General features: G+C 38.2%; 2 protein-coding genes across 2 annotated transcripts; both read left to right on the top strand.

Annotated features, from left to right (window-relative positions):
* The first annotated feature begins 12037 nt into the window (after nt 1-12037).
* Nucleotides 12038-14357, top strand: LOC149042200 (uncharacterized). The gene is made up of 4 exons (XM_089212275.1): nt 12038-12278; nt 12642-12692; nt 13206-13357; nt 13476-14357. Exons 1-4 carry the CDS (start codon nt 12038-12040, stop codon nt 13680-13682), a joined length of 651 nt encoding a protein of 216 aa, XP_089068401.1. The 3' UTR covers nt 13683-14357.
* Nucleotides 13830-16477, top strand: LOC113675336 (uncharacterized). The gene is made up of 3 exons (XM_089212274.1): nt 13830-13943; nt 14647-15339; nt 15548-16477. Exons 1-3 carry the CDS (start codon nt 13830-13832, stop codon nt 16463-16465), a joined length of 1725 nt encoding a protein of 574 aa, XP_089068400.1. The 3' UTR covers nt 16466-16477.
* The last annotated feature ends 287 nt before the right edge of the window (nt 16478-16764 follow it).

Below are 16764 nucleotides of genomic sequence, written 5' to 3'. Positions count from 1 at the left end.
ATCCACCCACCCTACAAAAAAGGAACTCTTGCATGCATAGCATGCCTATGTTTTAAAATAGGTATATGCCCTTGGCCAGACTTGAGCGCACTATTTCAGTATACTAGTCCGACACCCGTAGTATCACTACACTTGATTCCAAGGATCCAGTACCATCCAGGTATCCCAGTTACCCTGCTCGCAGGGTCTAGTTTTTTTTTTTTCCTCCGCCACAAAATGGAAAAATTGCGCAATAGTACCCAGAGGTCATTGGACCCTCAACACCATGACAACTAACTGTGATCCAATGAGGGTGAAGATGTTCACATGCTGATCACGTGTTACCTTGATGATGATTGACGTTGTCATGCACGGACAGGTCCGGGTCACATGACGAGCACGAGATTTTCTTTTGTCGGTCGTTTTGTATTTCAACGTGTTTGGATTACGATCACCTGAAGCGTCATAGCGCAAACGCTCGAAATACTTACAGACGCATACACAAGTCGTATTGTTCGCGGCCAGTCCACACTAAAAGATGTTATTGAGCAGTAATTTTGGACCGGATTGAGTCGCGAACTGTGTATCCGTTGTAGTTTCTGGTGATTTCTGCCGTTTTAAGCTTGCTTTACCATCACTGTTATTCACATCATCTACTTTTATTACGTTGGTAAAATCTGTACAGACATCACACAAACCAACTCGTGCACGAAATAAGAAGAGTATATTGAAGGCTTGAAATTATATTACGATCGATTTTCATCAAGAAATGGGCCAGGAATTTTCCACAATAGTGCAAATAATTGTGAAGGCTGATCGAGGAAAAGCGATTGCGTGACGCTCGGTAAGCTGTAAGATGACATGTTATTATTTACCAGACGTAAAAACTTTTCAGATTCTCAGTCTGCATTTTGCACCCACTCTGCAGTCTCCAGTCTATATTTTGTATCCGGTCTGCTGTCTGCATTTTGTACTAACAGGTATCTGTGGCACCAATACAGTTTATTTTTGGTTACATTTATTCGCACAACACACATAATCTACCACAAAATACCTGTGTGTGAGGTAATTCGACATTTTCGTTCTTTTCCACGTTAATATTCTTCTTTCCTTTTGTAAGAATGTAGACCACAAGTAATCTACCCACCCTACAAAAAATAACTCTTGCATGCATAGCATGCCTATGTTTTGAAATAGGCGTATGCACTTAGCCAGACTTGAGCTCACTATTTCAGTATACTAATCCGACACCCGTAGTATCACTACACTTGATTCCAAGGATCCAGTACCATCCAGGTATCCCAGTTACCCTGCTCACAGGGTCCAGTTTTTTACTGGGATACCTGTGGTAGCCCAGTCATAAAATGCCTTTGTTTTTTTGTCGTTTTTTTTTTTTTTTCCCCTCCGCCACAAAATGGAAAAATTGCGCAATAATACCCAGAGGTCATTGGGCCCTCAACACCATGACAACTAACTGTGATCCAATGAGGTGTTCACATACTGATCACGCGTGTTATCCCTCGACACCATGACAACTAACTGTGACCCAATGAGGTGTTCACATGCTGATCACGCTTGTTATCTTGACAATGATTGACGTTGTCATGCACAGACAGGGCCGGGTCACATGACGAACACGAGATTTTGCTCATGAAACTCTTTGGTCAGTTGTTTTGAATTTCAACGTAATTGGATTGCGATCTCCTGGAGCATTATGGTGCAAACGCGCAAAATACTTACAGACGCATATACAAGTCGTATTAATCGCGGCTAATCCACACTGAAAGATGTTATTGAGCGGTAATTTTGAAACGGATTGAGTCGCGAATGCTTGAAAGCCATTAAAGCCTTGAATGCTTTGTATGCTAGGTATGTCAATGTCTTTGTTGAAAAACGTTCACTTGTTGTAAAAAGCAAAATCTGAAATCTGAAACCAAACTGCATATACTCTATGCAATCTATTGAACAACGCTGTTCAACTACTGAAGAACATAACTATATGGGATGCAAACTGCTTGTGAAGAAAGACGACATGTTGGATTCACTTGATGGCGAGGAACGTAGCTACGATAACAGTACGAATGGTATAAATTTCACGATCAGAAAGGTGAATCTTATGTTTCTTTTCATTGTAGTTGTATGGATATTCTTTTTTTAATAAATACGTGATCCAAAACCCTGTGTTTTTTTGTGTATAATGTTGTTATGTTAAATATTGTTTACGCAATTGTCTTGTCACAAGCGGCCCAAGCTCACGTCTCGAGAAAAAGCCAACGATTAATTCATGAACGCGTCACGCGTTGTGTGACTCGGTGTTAAGTTACGAGAGGAACTGCACGCTATAAGGAATAGTACAGGGAACGAAGTATGGTCGATTTACAACGATACATATTTCGAAATATAAACATTTTTCTCGTAAAATCAATAAAACTTACTCATACCCTGTGTATCCGTTGCATAGCATGCCTATGTTTTGACATAGGTGTATTTTCTTAAGCTTGCTTTGCCATCACTGTTGTTCACATCATCTACTTTTATTACGTTGATAAAATCTGTCCAGACATCACACCAACCAACTCGCGCGCAAAGTAAGAAGACTATATTGAAGGCTTGAAATAATATTGCGATCGATTTTCATCAAGAAATGGGCCAGGAATATTCCACAATAGTGCAAATCATCGTGAAGGCGGATTGCAAAACAGCGATTGCGTGACGCTCGGTAAGCTGTAAGATGACATGTTATCATATACCAGACGTAAAAACTCTTCAGATTCTTAGTCTGCATTTTGTACCCACTCTACAGTCTGCAGTCTATATTTTGTATCCGGTCTGCAGTCTGCTGTCTGCATTTTGTACTAACAGGTATCTGTGGCACCAATACAGTTTATTTTTGGTTACATTTATTCGCAAAACACACATAATCTCCCACAAAATACCTGTGAGTGAGGTAATTCGACATTTTCGTTCTTTCCCACATTAATATTCTTCTCTCCTTTTGTAAGAATGTAGACATCACTCACAATGTTTCAAATAATCCACCCACCCTACAAAAAAGGAACTCTTGCACGCATAGCATGCCTATGTTGTGAAATAGGCGTATGCCCTTGGCCAGACTTGAGCGCACTAATTCAGTATACTAGTCCGACACCCGTAGTATCACTACACTTGATTCCAAGGATCCAGTGCCATCCAGGTATCCCAGTTACCCTGCTCACAGGGTCTAGTTTTTTTTTTCCTCCGCCACAAAATGGAAAAATTGCGCAATAGTACCCAGTGGTCATTGGGCCCTCAAACCATGACTAACTGTGATCCAATGAGGGTGAAGGTGTTCACATGCTTATCACGTGTTATCTTGATGATGATTGACGTTGTCATGCACGGACAGGTCCGGGTCACATGACGAACACGAGATTTTTGCTTAGAAAACTCTTTTGTCGGTCGTTTTGTATTTCAACGTGTTCTGATTACGATCACCTGAAGCATTATAGCGCAAACGCTCGAAATACTTACAGACGCATACACAAGTCGTATTGTTCGCGGCCAATCCACGGAAAAGCGATTGCGTGACGCTCGGTAAGCTGTAAGATGACATGTTATCATATACCAGACGTAAAAACTCTTCAGATTCTCAGTCTGCATTTTTTACCCACTCTGCAGTCTATATTTTGTATGCGGTCTGCAGTCTGCTGTCTACATTTTGTAATAACAGGTATCCGTGGCACAAATACAGTTTACTTTTGGTTACATTTATTCGCATAACACACATAATCTACCACAAAATACCTGTGTGTGAGGTAATTCGACTTTTTCTTTCTTTCCCGCGTTAATAATCTTCTTTCCTTTTGTAAGAATGTAGACCACTTACAATGTTTCAAGTAATCCACCCACCCTAGAAAAAATAACTCTTGCATGCATAGCATGCCTATGTTTTGAGACAGGTGCACCTCTGCCCTCGGCCAGACTTGAGCTCACTATTTCAGTATACTAGTCCGACACGCGTAGTATCACTACACTTGATTCCACGGATCCAGTACCACCCAGGTATCCCAGTTACCCTGCTCACAGGGTCTAGTTACTGCGATACCTGTGGTAGCCCAGTCATAAAATGCCTTTGTTTTTTTGTCGTCTTTTTTTTTTTTTTTTCCTCCGCCACAAAATGGAAAAATTGCGCAATAGTACCCAGAGGTCATTGGGCCCTCAATACCATGACAGTTAACTGTGATCCAATGAGGTGTTCACATACTGATGACGCGTGTTATCCCTCAACACCATGACAACTAACTGTGATCCAATGAGGTGTTCACATGCTGATCATGCGTGTTATCTTGACGATGATTGACTTTGTCATGCACAGACAGGGCCGGGTCACATGACGAATCACGAGATTTTGCTTATAAAACTCTTTGGTCAGTTGTTTTGTATTTCAACCTATTTGGATTGCGATCTCCTGGAGCATTATGGCGCAAACACGCAAAATACTTACAGACGCATATACAAGTCGTATTAATCGCAGCTAATCCATACTGAAAGATGTTATTGAGCGGTAATTTTGGAACGGATATCGATTGAGTCGCGAACGCTTGAAAGCCATGAAAGCCTTGAATGCCCTGTATGCTGAGTGTCAATGTGTTAGTTGAAAAACGTTCACTTGTTGTAAAAAGCAAAATCTGAAATCTGAATCCAAACTGCATATACTCTATGCAATCTATTGAATACCACTACTACCGTGAGACTAAAGAACAAAATTCAAATGGATGCAAACTGCTTATGAAGAAAGACGACATGTTGGATTCACTTGATGGCAAGGAACGTAGCTACGATAACAGTACGAATGGTATTAATTTCACGATCAGAAAGGTGAATCTTATGTTTGTTTTCATTGTAGTTGTATGGAAATTTTTTTTTATTAAATACATGATCCAAAACCTTGTGATTTTTTGTGTATAATGTTAAATATTGTTTACGCAATTGTCTTGTCACAGGCGGCCCAAGCTCATGTCTCGAGAAAAAGCCAACGATTAATTCATGAACGCGTCACGCGTTGTGTGACTCGGTGTTAAGTTACGAGAGGAACTGCACGTTATAAGGAATAGTATAGGGAACGAAGTATGGTCGATTTACAACGATACATATTTCGAAATATGAACATTTTTCTCGTAAAATAAATAAAGCTTACTCATACCCTGTGTATCCGTTGTATTTCTGGCGATTTCTGTCGTTTTAAGCTTGCTTTACCATCACTGTTATTCACGTCATCTACTTTTATTACGTTGGTAAAATCTGTACAGACATCACACCAACCAACTCGTGTGCAAAGTAAGAAGACTATACTGAAGGCTTGAAATAATATTGCGATCGATTTTCATCAAGAAATGGGCCAGGAATATTCCACAATAGTGCAAGTAATCGTGAAGGCGGATTGTAGAAAAGCGATTGCGTGACGCTCGGTAAGCTGTAAGATTATATATTATTATATACGAGACGTAAAAACTCTTCAGCACTATTTCAGTATACTAGTCCGGTGCCCCGTAGTATCACTACACTTGATTCCAAGGGTCCAGTACCATCCAGGTATCCCAGTTACCCTGCTCACAGGGTCTAGTTAACAATGAATTTGTACTCTTTTGTATCAATAACCAGGCACAAGTTTCTGTCCACCTGTCAAATAGGTGTTTCGAAAGAGTTTTGGAGATTTTTTGACGCTGTACGAGGTTTTGATATCAACCCTCCACCTGAATCGAACCGTTTGTTTGGTGGTAATGGCGGATGCGTTTATCCGTTGGCATTCTTGCATAAGCCGTTAAGACGATTACATTATTGTCGTGGTTTTCAACATGCTGCTAAATCTATCCGGGCCATTTTTGACTCTAGTACTAAGGCAAATCAACTCCTTCGGGCATCTCGTGCATATCAGAACAGTAAAGATGGAGCTGAGCAACTACTTTCTCGAGAGGGAAACAACCCCAGAAACGGGGCAAAACAACTCCTTTTGGAGGCATATAAACCCAGAAATGGGGCAAAAAAACTCCTCCGGGAGGCTTACAAACTCAGACATGGGGCAATACAACTCTTTTTGGAGGCATATAAACCCAGAAATGGGGAAAAACAAGTCCCTCGGGAGGCAAACAAACCCAGCAATGGGGCAAAACAAGTCCTTTTGGAGCGAAACCAACCCAGAAATGGGGCAATAAGTACATTTGTGAAACTTGTGCCAGGTTCTGATGCATGTTTAAATGAAGTAGAAAAGAGTCAAAACCTAAGATATTCTCGATTATGTTCAAAACGAGCGAATCGTAAATTAAGAGATAGAGAGCCATCTAGAACAAACATTAGAAAAATTATTTGTTTACTGAAATGTAGAAAACTAAGACTAAAGCGAAAGAAGATGATAACAAAAAATAGTTCCATTTTCATCTGTCTTGTATGGTATTGTTACAAATTATAAGTTCTGGAAAGTGAGAGACATCTCCAAACAGGACAGCTTTTATAGTGAGTATTTTCAGAGAGCAAATAAATACACAATCCCTTATAATGTATATGAACAAAGTATTTTATTGTCTGGGGATGTTTAATTGAATCCTGGTCGTAATGTGACAATTCAGAATGAAATATCATTTATTGACCCTGACTTTACATTAAAGTACAGAATGCTAACCATTGGAAGTTGGAGGTGGAAGTGACTGTTTTTTTCGATCAATATCACATCAATTGTATGGAAATTCAGGTTACCATCATGCAATCAGAACTGTAGGAGTTAACTACTTAGCAAATAATCCTGAACGATTTATCGAGAGCATTGTAGATACAACTTGGCCACAGTATTTATCTAGTATGTCAATGCAAGGTACTTGGCCAAATAATGTGATAATACAAGCTGTTGCTGATGCACTGAATCTTAAGATCTATATCATAGAATCAAATCAGAACTTCAGAGAAATGACATTAGTTGAGCCTTCAAATGCAATACAAAATCCTTGGTTAATATACATAGGCCACATAGGCGAAATGCACTGTGTCTACATCTTGTATGTCATGCAATCAATTATCAAATGAAAGTGACATTACTGAGACAAATAATTCCAGTGAGTCATTAGCAAATCATTCGAAAGAAAAAGATTCTTCTAGTACTGACAGATATATAGATGACATAACAACAGAAAATGAAGTAATTATGCAAAACTGTAGTGGTAATGAATTCAATTGCCATAAAAATATTGAAATTTGCCTTTCAAAGAAAGGCAAAAAAAGGACAGTTGAGCAGGTTGATTGTGGTAGAAGTCATGGGGCATCTAAATCAACACTGGAAGACAAAGTGCAGCATAATAATTAGAAATTAAAGAACTTACAGGGCAAATAACGCTTCACGAGAAAACAAAGCAAAACGTAATGAATATCAAAGAAATTACAGAGCAAACAATGTTTGTCTAGAAAAAAGAGCAAAATGCAATGAATATCTAAAAAACAGAGCAAACAAAGCTTCTTCAGAAAAAAGATCAAAATATAATGAATATCTCAAAAATTAAAGAGCAAACAATGCTTCTCCACAAAAAAAGAGCCAAACGTAATGAATATCAGAAAAGTTAGACTAAACAATGCTTCTCTACAAAAAAGAGCAAAAAATAATCAGTACTTGCAGAGTTAAAGATCATCAAAGTTAAATGTTGAATTTGCAATTTAAAAATTTCATGAAATAGTTAATCAGGGCCCACTGTATATCTGTACTTGCTGTGATCAACTATGGTATAAACATAGTGTACTGAATGCTGATACACTGAGAAAGTCAAATTGTGGCATTCATAAATATCTGTGTAACATGAAAAGTGTTGATAACAAAGAATGGGTTTGTAGAACATGTCACAGTCATTTGATTAAAAACAAAATTCCACTATGTGCCATAGCTAATGGAATGAAATTTCCAGATAGGCCAGATTTCTTTGACCTTAATGAATTAGAATGGTTGCTAGCTCCAAAAATTGCATTTCAGAAATTAATGCAAGCTCCAAGGGGAAGACAATTTAAAATACATGGCAATATTGTTAATGTACCTGCTGATGTCGGTAATACAGTTACTATGTTACCACATTTACAAAGCCAAACTGGTAGTGTCAAAATTAATTTGAAAGAAAGTTACAATACAAGAGTTCAGCTTTGTCATTAAAAGTTAGACCATTTAAAGTCATTCAAGCAGCACAGTGGCAGATCAACAATAGTACACTGTACAGAGATGAAGGGATAGTATTTCACCATGAGTGGCTCAATAATTACCATGCGGAAAACATGCATACTATTAATGCTGACAACTCACTTACAGAATCCGTTGATGAAAATAGACATGTAAATGTTAATTCTGAAACATGAGAATATGAATCTAGTGAAGATGAAGAAGAAACACCAGCAGGTGTAACTGATACCATGCTGACAGCAACTGACTTTTTAGAAGATAATGAGAAGCAGAATATTCCGAAAGTTGCTCCAGCAGGGGGAAGTAGACCATTGAGTGTTTTCAGAGATAAATACTCTGAAGAATTGGCATATCCTGGAATATTTTTTGGCCAGTCACGCCCAGAAAACAAACAAAGAAAAGTCAATATTAATTATAGTGATATTTGTAAATCAGAACTAAGAAGGTCAGATAGACGTGCAGCGATGTGTATTAAAAAAAATTAAAAAGAAAAAAAATTAAGAAGCTGCAAATGAAAATCCTTTTAGGAAAATCACATATTGCTTTTAGAAAATGCAAGGGTAATAACAAGAATATCAGTGCAGGGCAGTTAAAGCAACAAGGGGGATTAGACAGGTTAATACAGCATGATGAAGGCTACAAATTTTTGAATGCATTAAGAGGTTCACCTCCATATTTTGAAAAAGCTAAAAAAGACTTGTTTGCAATGATAAGACAGCTGGGTCCTGCTACATTGTTTTGTAGTTTCTCTTCAGCAGAAACACAATGGCTACACCTGCTCAAAATACTTGGTCAACTTGTTGATGAAAAGCAGTATACTGATGAACAACCAGAAAATTTTAACTAGGAGGACAGGTGTCGATTAATACAAAGTGACCCTGTAACATGTGCTCAACACTTTGACTATCAAGTTCATCAATTTTTGACAAACTTCTTGTTCAGTTCTGCTGAGCCTTTGGGGAAAATATCTGACTGGTTTTATAGAGTTGAATATCAACAAAGAGGGTCACCTCATATACACATGCTAATATGGCTTGAAGATGCACCAAAGTTTCAAATAGATAGTGATGAAGCAGTCACAACACACATTGATAAGATAATCTCTTGTCAAAAGCCAGTAGATAATCTTGAATTGCTGAATTTAGTAAATAGACAAGTTCATCGACATTTACATACATGTCGTAAAAATACCACTAGCAAATGTAGATTCAACTATCCACAGCCTCCAATGAAACAAACAAGGATACTCAATCCTTTAGACAAAGATATACCAGATAGTAAAGTTAAAATCCACAAAGCTAATTTTTAAGCTCACTGAGAATTATCTAGATGATACCAAAGAGGGTGGAGATATTTCTTTTGATCAGTTTCTGTCCAACCTCAATATCACATAAGAAAATTATTTACTTGCTATTAGTTCATCAATAAATGCACCTACTGTGTTTTTGAAAAGAAACCCAAATAAACTGCGTATAAACAATTATAATCCTTTTTTCCTAAGTGCATGGAGAGCTAATATGGATATTCAGTATGTTTTAGATGTGTATGCATGTGCTGTTTATATAGTGAACTATATGTCAAAAGGCCAAAAAGGTATGAGTGAACTTTTGCATCAAGCCTGCTCTGAAGCTAGAAAAGGAAATCAACATAAAACAGCAAGTTAGAGATATAGGAAGTAAGTTTCTGAATAATGTTGAAATAAGTGCACAAGAAGCAGTGTATATTGTGTTGCAGTTACCCATGAAAAAAGCATCTAGGAAAATAATATTTAAAAATACGTCACCTCCTAATGAGAGAGTGGAACTCTTAAAATAAATCAGTGATATTAATGAAATGGATGATGACTGTAAGAAAATCTACACTGGTGGTCTGCTTAATAGATATTGTAAACGGCAGACTGGGCTGCATGGTATGATTGCAGTGGAAAACCATATGTAAAAAAAAAACAGATGAAGTTGATGCTGATGGCCTCCCACTTGAGACATTCATGGATGATAATCATAATGATGATAGTACAGAAATAGAAAAAGCTATTGGCAAAACTAAAAGAAGAACTAAAGCTAGAATAATAAGAAGTGTTTGGTTTAATGAGGAAGCTGAATCAGAAAAACATTATCGTGAACTAATGCTGTTTACTCCATGGCAAAATGGAGAAACTGATTTGATAGGTATGTGCTCTTCTTATCAAGACTGCTATATGCTACTTTCTAATGCAATAAATGAACAAATGAAGCAATATGCTGTTTCTAATAAAGATTTCAACGAAATACAATAAGATATGGGTAGAATAGAAGACAGGTATGATGATACAGCACCTTGTACAGAAAATCTTGAACAACAAGACCAAGCTGAAGGTGATCATGACCTACATCCAGATTTTACTGGAAACTATAACCTATCAGATGATTTAGGTATACCATCAGTCGATAGTACTGAATTACCAGAAGATGAATATAGACGAGTTTTATTAACATGCGAGGCAGCGAGGCGTGCGAGGCACCATGCAAGGCGTGCGAGGCATGCGAGACGTGCGAGACATCGCAATTTCCTTAATTTTTACACATGACCATATCGTGGGTCGTCACTAGTTTCCATCCGTGAAACTGACGTGACGTCATATGACCTCCGACGGGAATCTTCGGTTCAGTGGTTCGGGTTTCGGGTTTCCTTTAGAAAAAACAAATATGGTGGATGTTTCTCTCTTAACCTTTTGCAGATCTTTATGTTTTGCCTTGAACATCAAATAAAACTCTGAGTTACTTTTAATAAAGCTGAGAGCAACTGTTTATATTTTAGTGCGTATACCAGTGTGTATCACCGAATGGTGAATCAACGTCAGTTTGAAAGATGGCATATTCGATCGTAATCTTCCAGGGAGTTACTACATCACGGGCGACGAGCGGGGATAGAAAAAACGACCCAAATATGAATGGTCAGCGGTGAAACTGCTTTTATACTTCATATAGAGTCATACAATTTGTTGTTCCAGAGACAATCGTGTTGTAAAGCCGAAATGTTAACAGTTTACTTCACAGTTTAAGCAATTTTTCAAAAGTGCTGATTGAACTCATATTTTTTACTGCTTTAATAAATAATGGAGGCTTCGGAGAGGGAGTCAGTGGCATTTGGAAAGGAACAAGTCAAGATACTTTTTTTTCGTCACACAACAAGTTACATAACGTGAATATCATTCTTCTTGATGCCTTTCCCGGTGTCACCAATGCCTTTCCCGATGCCTCCGTTGGTTAATAGAGCATTAAAAGTATTGTTCCAGTTAAAGCTTGAGGAAAATTGCTTAACTTTTTAAGTAGCGAAATGTAACTTGGTAACATTTCGGCTTTACAACACGATTGTTTTCTGCTACTACAAAACGTACATTTAATTATTCTTGGTACCTTTGGGATGCCGCCGATGCCTTCATTGTTTATTAAAGCAGTAAAAGATATATGTACAATCAACACTTTTGAATTGCTTAACATTTTATTTAGCGAAGTAAACTGTTTACACTTCGGCTTTACAACACGATTGTTTCCTGATACTACAAATGATCTGTCTACATATGAAGTATGAAAGTTGTTTCACCGCTGACCACTCGTATTTGGGTCGTTTTTTCTATCCCCGCTCGTCGCCCGTGATGTAGTAACTCCCAATCTTCAATCCGTGAAAGTGACGTGACATGCTGGGTGATCGTACTCGGCGATGAACGACAATTTGCCGAACATTGCCCTCGGATTTCCGAGCATTTCTTTCCCGCTAAGCTTCGTTCTTTGGCGGGCATTTTCAAATATGTAAATGCAGATTTTCTATTAAGGTTCCGCGACCGCTAAATCTGGAAGTTTAGTATGAACTGTGATAGCCCAGCTAACCCTTTTAGAAATGGCTACGCCAGTAAATGTCGAAGAACGCCACACAGATGATCTTGTACAATTAAACAGTACTTTGAGTACTACTGCTCATGCGGTATGTTCGTGGGAGCCGAAGTTTAAAGGATCTACAAGCAAGTATGTTGGTTATGTCGAGTCAGTTGAAGCAGCCATGGCTGTGATAAAGCAATATGAGATAGAAACCACGACAACGTTTTCCTGTTTTAAATCTGACAAGATGTTTGGGGCTGGAGGTGAGTCTATTATGCATGCAAACATGGGAAAAATATACATTTAGATTGGGGGGGGGGGCATAGGCGAACGAACAGGAGGGGGGGGAGGCGGCAGCCCCCAGTCGTAATTTTTTTTCGGACAAAATTACCCTGCGAACAGAGTCTCTTCGATCTTCTTACCCGAATGATCTAGGAAGATCGACTCTGCTCGCTGGGTAGGACAAAATGCCCATGATTCCAGCAAAAGCACATAGAGAAAACAAACAAAAAATCCCATTAATTAATAAAATGGGTTTCAAGAATTCAAATTTGGATTCTGGAATTGTGACACTAGTTTCGTGAGACACGATAATTTTAAACCGTTAGTTTTTTTTTTCAATTTAGGTCAAGGTCACCACCTTCCCAAGTCCGAAAGGTGCGCCCATACGCCTATGGGTGTGTGTGTGTAGGGGGGGGGGGAAGGTTACTCCCATAGTGGACTATGAATGTTAAGAGGCTGTGCATGAAAGGGTTACCTTTTTCAGGTCAAAAGTAGTAGATGAAAAGATAAGGGTTTGGACCACTGGACAGATCCCCCCCTATATAAAAAATTATTGAGTAGAACCCCCCCTCCCTCTCACTGGGATGTCCAGTAATATCTGTCTAAAAATTACAACTAAGGTTAGCTGATGTTTGTATTGTCATATAGGCTTATTGACTTTATTAAGAACGAATTTCACCTGATCTGAAAAAAAATGTGTGGGTTCTTGCTGGATTGAACTGTAGCTTACGTGCTTGGGTTAAGCACGTGAGGGCTATGGATGAATATTAGATAAAGGTGAAGCAGGTAAAAAAAAGAAACAAATTGTGTCATTTAATCTTTGAAATAAAGAACAGAAATGCTTGATAAAATGACCAGTGCATTAAATAAAATACAAACAAAAATTCCTTCTTTGGATGTTGTCACAGATCCCTTTGCCAAGCCAAGAAAAGTTTATTTTAAAGATGACAAAATCCCATTTGATGGAGTACCCTTCAGTATCATTGACTCAAAGGTGTTTGACTGCCAACATGGTCCAGACAGAAAAAAGGCATTCAAAGCAAGACAAGCCAATGAGAAGGTATGTTTTTGACAAATTAAAATTCCAAAAAAAATCTATTTCTTCCCCATCTAAGTAACCTTTTGTTTTTGTTTGTTTCTTTTCTTACATTATAATTATTATTTCTTCTTAACTACAGGCTGGCGATCACTCCTTCAAAAAGAAGAGATTTTTACCTCAAGACACCATGAAATTCGGGTGCACTGCAAGTATTCGTCTATCAGAAGTTATTACATATCCAAGTTACAAGGTACTTCAGTCTGTAAACAATGAGATGATGATGATGATGAAGATGATGATGATGATGATTATTATTATTACTATAACTATTGCTGTGTGCTATTGATAGCGATGTTTTCAACATATTTTTAAGTATAGTAACCTCAATACTCATAATTTATTATTAGTCTGTACTAAATCACAAGTAAAAGTTTTGTTAACAATAACTCTTTACAAGTAGATCAGGGATGACACAGAGAGACTTCGACGGGACATGTCCAAAAAGCTAAAGACTGATACCAACAGTGGACAAAAACCTCCATGTGAACGTAGAATCTATATCTACCTACCAAAGGAGGATGAACACAAAGACCATATCACTGGTGAGGTTTGTTAAGCACCCGTCCGATGAATGGTCTTACAAGTAAACCTAAGATCATTTTTATAAATTTTTCTGTACTGATAAATGAGACAATGGTGAATTTTAAGCTTGGAAATAAAACTGCTGAACCTAGCAGTATGCATGCAGGATGCATGTTAAATGGGCTGGCTCTCCGGGAGTTCTTGTAGCTCACTGGAAAGAGTTTCTGCCCGACGTTTGGGATGTCATGGGTCAATTTCTGTCAGGGACTCAGCTTTGTTTCTTTGCTTCATGCTTGTGTCATGTTGATGCTATCATCCTTTTCACATTTTTCTGTACTGTCACTTACTTTCTTAATCTACCGTTTTGTCTATTAAACTGTATTTTGATTTTAAGACAGGATCAACAAAATAAACAAGTTCATTCTGATTAATTTGTGCCCATAATTTAAAAGGAAAGTCAGGTCATCATGCAAAGTGTAATAAGTCGATACCAGAAACTGTAATCTAAAGTACCCATGTCAGTAGCAATATACCTCTAATCGGATGCCACTGACATCCTGAGTAGAATAATTATTACTCTACTCAGGCTCAGTGACAACTATTCCACAATATTGGCTTAACCTCGTGTGGATCATCGACCATTCAGTATTATTATTAATTATACATATTAAATTATATATTTGTATAGTTATTAACACAATTTTTTTCCTTCTTTTTCAACAAATAAGCTTGGTGGTCTTCTGCAACCAATTGACAAACGGCTTGTAGACAAGATTGAAGAGCTTGTTGGTGAAGGTGTTAAAACTGTTGATGAAATGAAAAGACACCTTAAACAGTTTGTGAAATGTGAACTTTTTCCAGGGCAGACTCCACCTCCTATTACAAACAGGCGCTTCTATCCCACAGATGTGGATGTCAGGAACCACATGTACCGGGCATCGGTAAAAAAATTGCTGTCCAAAGTGGATCAGGAAAACCTGCAAAGGAAAATAGAAAATTGGCGTGAGGAGCATCCTGAGGACTCGTTCTATTTTCGACCCAGTGCTCTGTCTACCTCAGCTACTGCCGAAACAGGAGGTGAAACAGATGAGACTTGTGAGCAGACTGAAGAACTCCTCTTTGCACATCAAACAGCCTGGCAGAAACATCTTATGAATCTTTATGGAAATGAAATATCCCTCCTTGATGCAACCTACAAGACAATGAGATATGACCTACCATTATTTCTTCTGGTTGTCAAGACAAATGTTAACTACACGGTTGTGGGATGTTTTATATTTCAAAGGGAAACAACAGCTTCCATTCAGGAAGCACTGGAAATCTTTCGAGATTGGAATGAAAGCTGGAAGCCACGATATTTTAGGACTGACTTTTGCCAGGAGGAGATTAATGCCATTGAGAGCACATTCCCAGGTAAGAATGTTTCAATAAAATATATGTTAACCTTAGACTTCAATTGATGTGAGTGGCTGATAAGAGCATCCTAATATATTTACTGACCACAAGGGCTAACTGCATATTTTTTTTGGCAATTTTCCCCTTGTTGAAGACCTACTTTAGAGACTAAATTAAAAAAATATGGTTAAATGTGGTTTAACATGTAGAACATGTAACATGTTTAACATGTAGCACACTCTCCTGAATGAATCTGGTGAATCAGCTAAAGAAAACACAGATGAGCACAACTGCAACAGTCCCTGTGATCCAGTCATCCCTTCCTGTAAATCACCTGTAATTATTGTCAATGATGATTCTCCTGATCCTCCATTGTGGGTGAAATTAGAAAATTGCAATCCTGATGATCCTGAATCTAAACTAATTCTTTATCACGCAAGCAAAAGTAGTATTCTCAACAAAACCAGCTGGCTAACAGATTCAGAAATCCATGCAGGGCAGCTTCTCCTAAAGAAAGAATTTCCATTTCTAGATGGCCTAAATGATACAACAATCACTGGGTCACATGTTGTGCCTGCTAGATCTGACTTTGTTCAGATTGTAAATACTGGGTCACACTGGGTGTGCCTCAGTACAATAGCAACAAGACCAGCTAGTGGCACTGTAAGGATCTTTGACAGCCTTTACCTTAAACCCAGTTCAATAGCGATCAAACATGCTTGTCGCATGTTGATGTTTCCTGGGGATCAAATCACCCTTATAAATGAAAAGGTCCAGAGACAAGTAGGTATCAATGATTGTGGCCTATTTGCTCTGGCCTTTGCAACTGACCTCTGCCATGGTTTAGACCCTGTTAATCAAAAGTATGAACAAAAATCTATGCGGCAACATTATGTCCGCTGCCTGGAGAATGGAGCAATGGTGCCATTTCCGAAAACAACAAGGAGAGTTCCTTTTCATATCAGCTGCAACAAATCATCTGTTGCTATCTACTGTCTATGTAGAATGCCATATGATAAAGAGGAATATGTTCAGTGCAGCTACAGATGCAGAGCATGGTATCATACTTCTTGTGTCAACATACCAGAGTGGGCTATTAACAGCGGTAGAAAGTGGAAGTGTGGCAAATGCAGAGAAGCTACAAAATATTAAAGGAACTGAGTGACCAACATGTGTCTAGAAAAAAATCTGCAAGTCTTAGACATCAGATATTTTAAGTTTGTCACTTGAAACCATTCCTCTCATTTGCAATTTCATCACAGAACTTTTTTGTGAAGGTCATTGTCATAACTGTGTTACAGAAAATTTTCATATCTCCCTCACACCCAACAGAAGGGGCTTTTTTAGGTTAAAGTCCCTTTTAAGAAATCTCAGTTTAGCGCCATAGTTTCCCAAAAAAATATTGGTTAAACAGTCAGTGGCTGCAACTTATAGTGATCTTCTAGAGATGG

The sequence above is a fragment of the Pocillopora damicornis genome, chromosome 7, assembly GCF_964200805.1.
Source record: "Pocillopora damicornis chromosome 7, jaPocDami1.2, whole genome shotgun sequence".
In the NCBI taxonomy this organism is placed as follows: domain Eukaryota; kingdom Metazoa; phylum Cnidaria; class Anthozoa; order Scleractinia; family Pocilloporidae; genus Pocillopora; species Pocillopora damicornis.
This window is presented reverse-complemented; position numbering and strand designations above follow the sequence as displayed.

Excerpts from the sequence above, each read along its gene's own strand:
- LOC149042200 (XM_089212275.1), top strand. The coding sequence starts at position 12,038 with ATGGCTACGCCAGTAAATGTCGAAGAACGCCACACAGATGATCTTGTA. Across the intron at positions 12,693-13,205 it reads GTGCGCCCATACGCCTATGG|ATCCCTTTGCCAAGCCAAGA; the intron begins GTGTGTGTGTGT and ends ATGTTGTCACAG. Across the intron at positions 13,358-13,475 it reads CAAGACAAGCCAATGAGAAG|GCTGGCGATCACTCCTTCAA; the intron begins GTATGTTTTTGA and ends TCTTAACTACAG.
- LOC113675336 (XM_089212274.1), top strand. The coding sequence starts at position 13,830 with ATGTCCAAAAAGCTAAAGACTGATACCAACAGTGGACAAAAACCTCCA. Across the intron at positions 13,944-14,646 it reads AAGACCATATCACTGGTGAG|CTTGGTGGTCTTCTGCAACC; the intron begins GTTTGTTAAGCA and ends TCAACAAATAAG. Across the intron at positions 15,340-15,547 it reads GCACATTCCCAGGTAAGAAT|CACACTCTCCTGAATGAATC; the intron begins GTTTCAATAAAA and ends TTTAACATGTAG.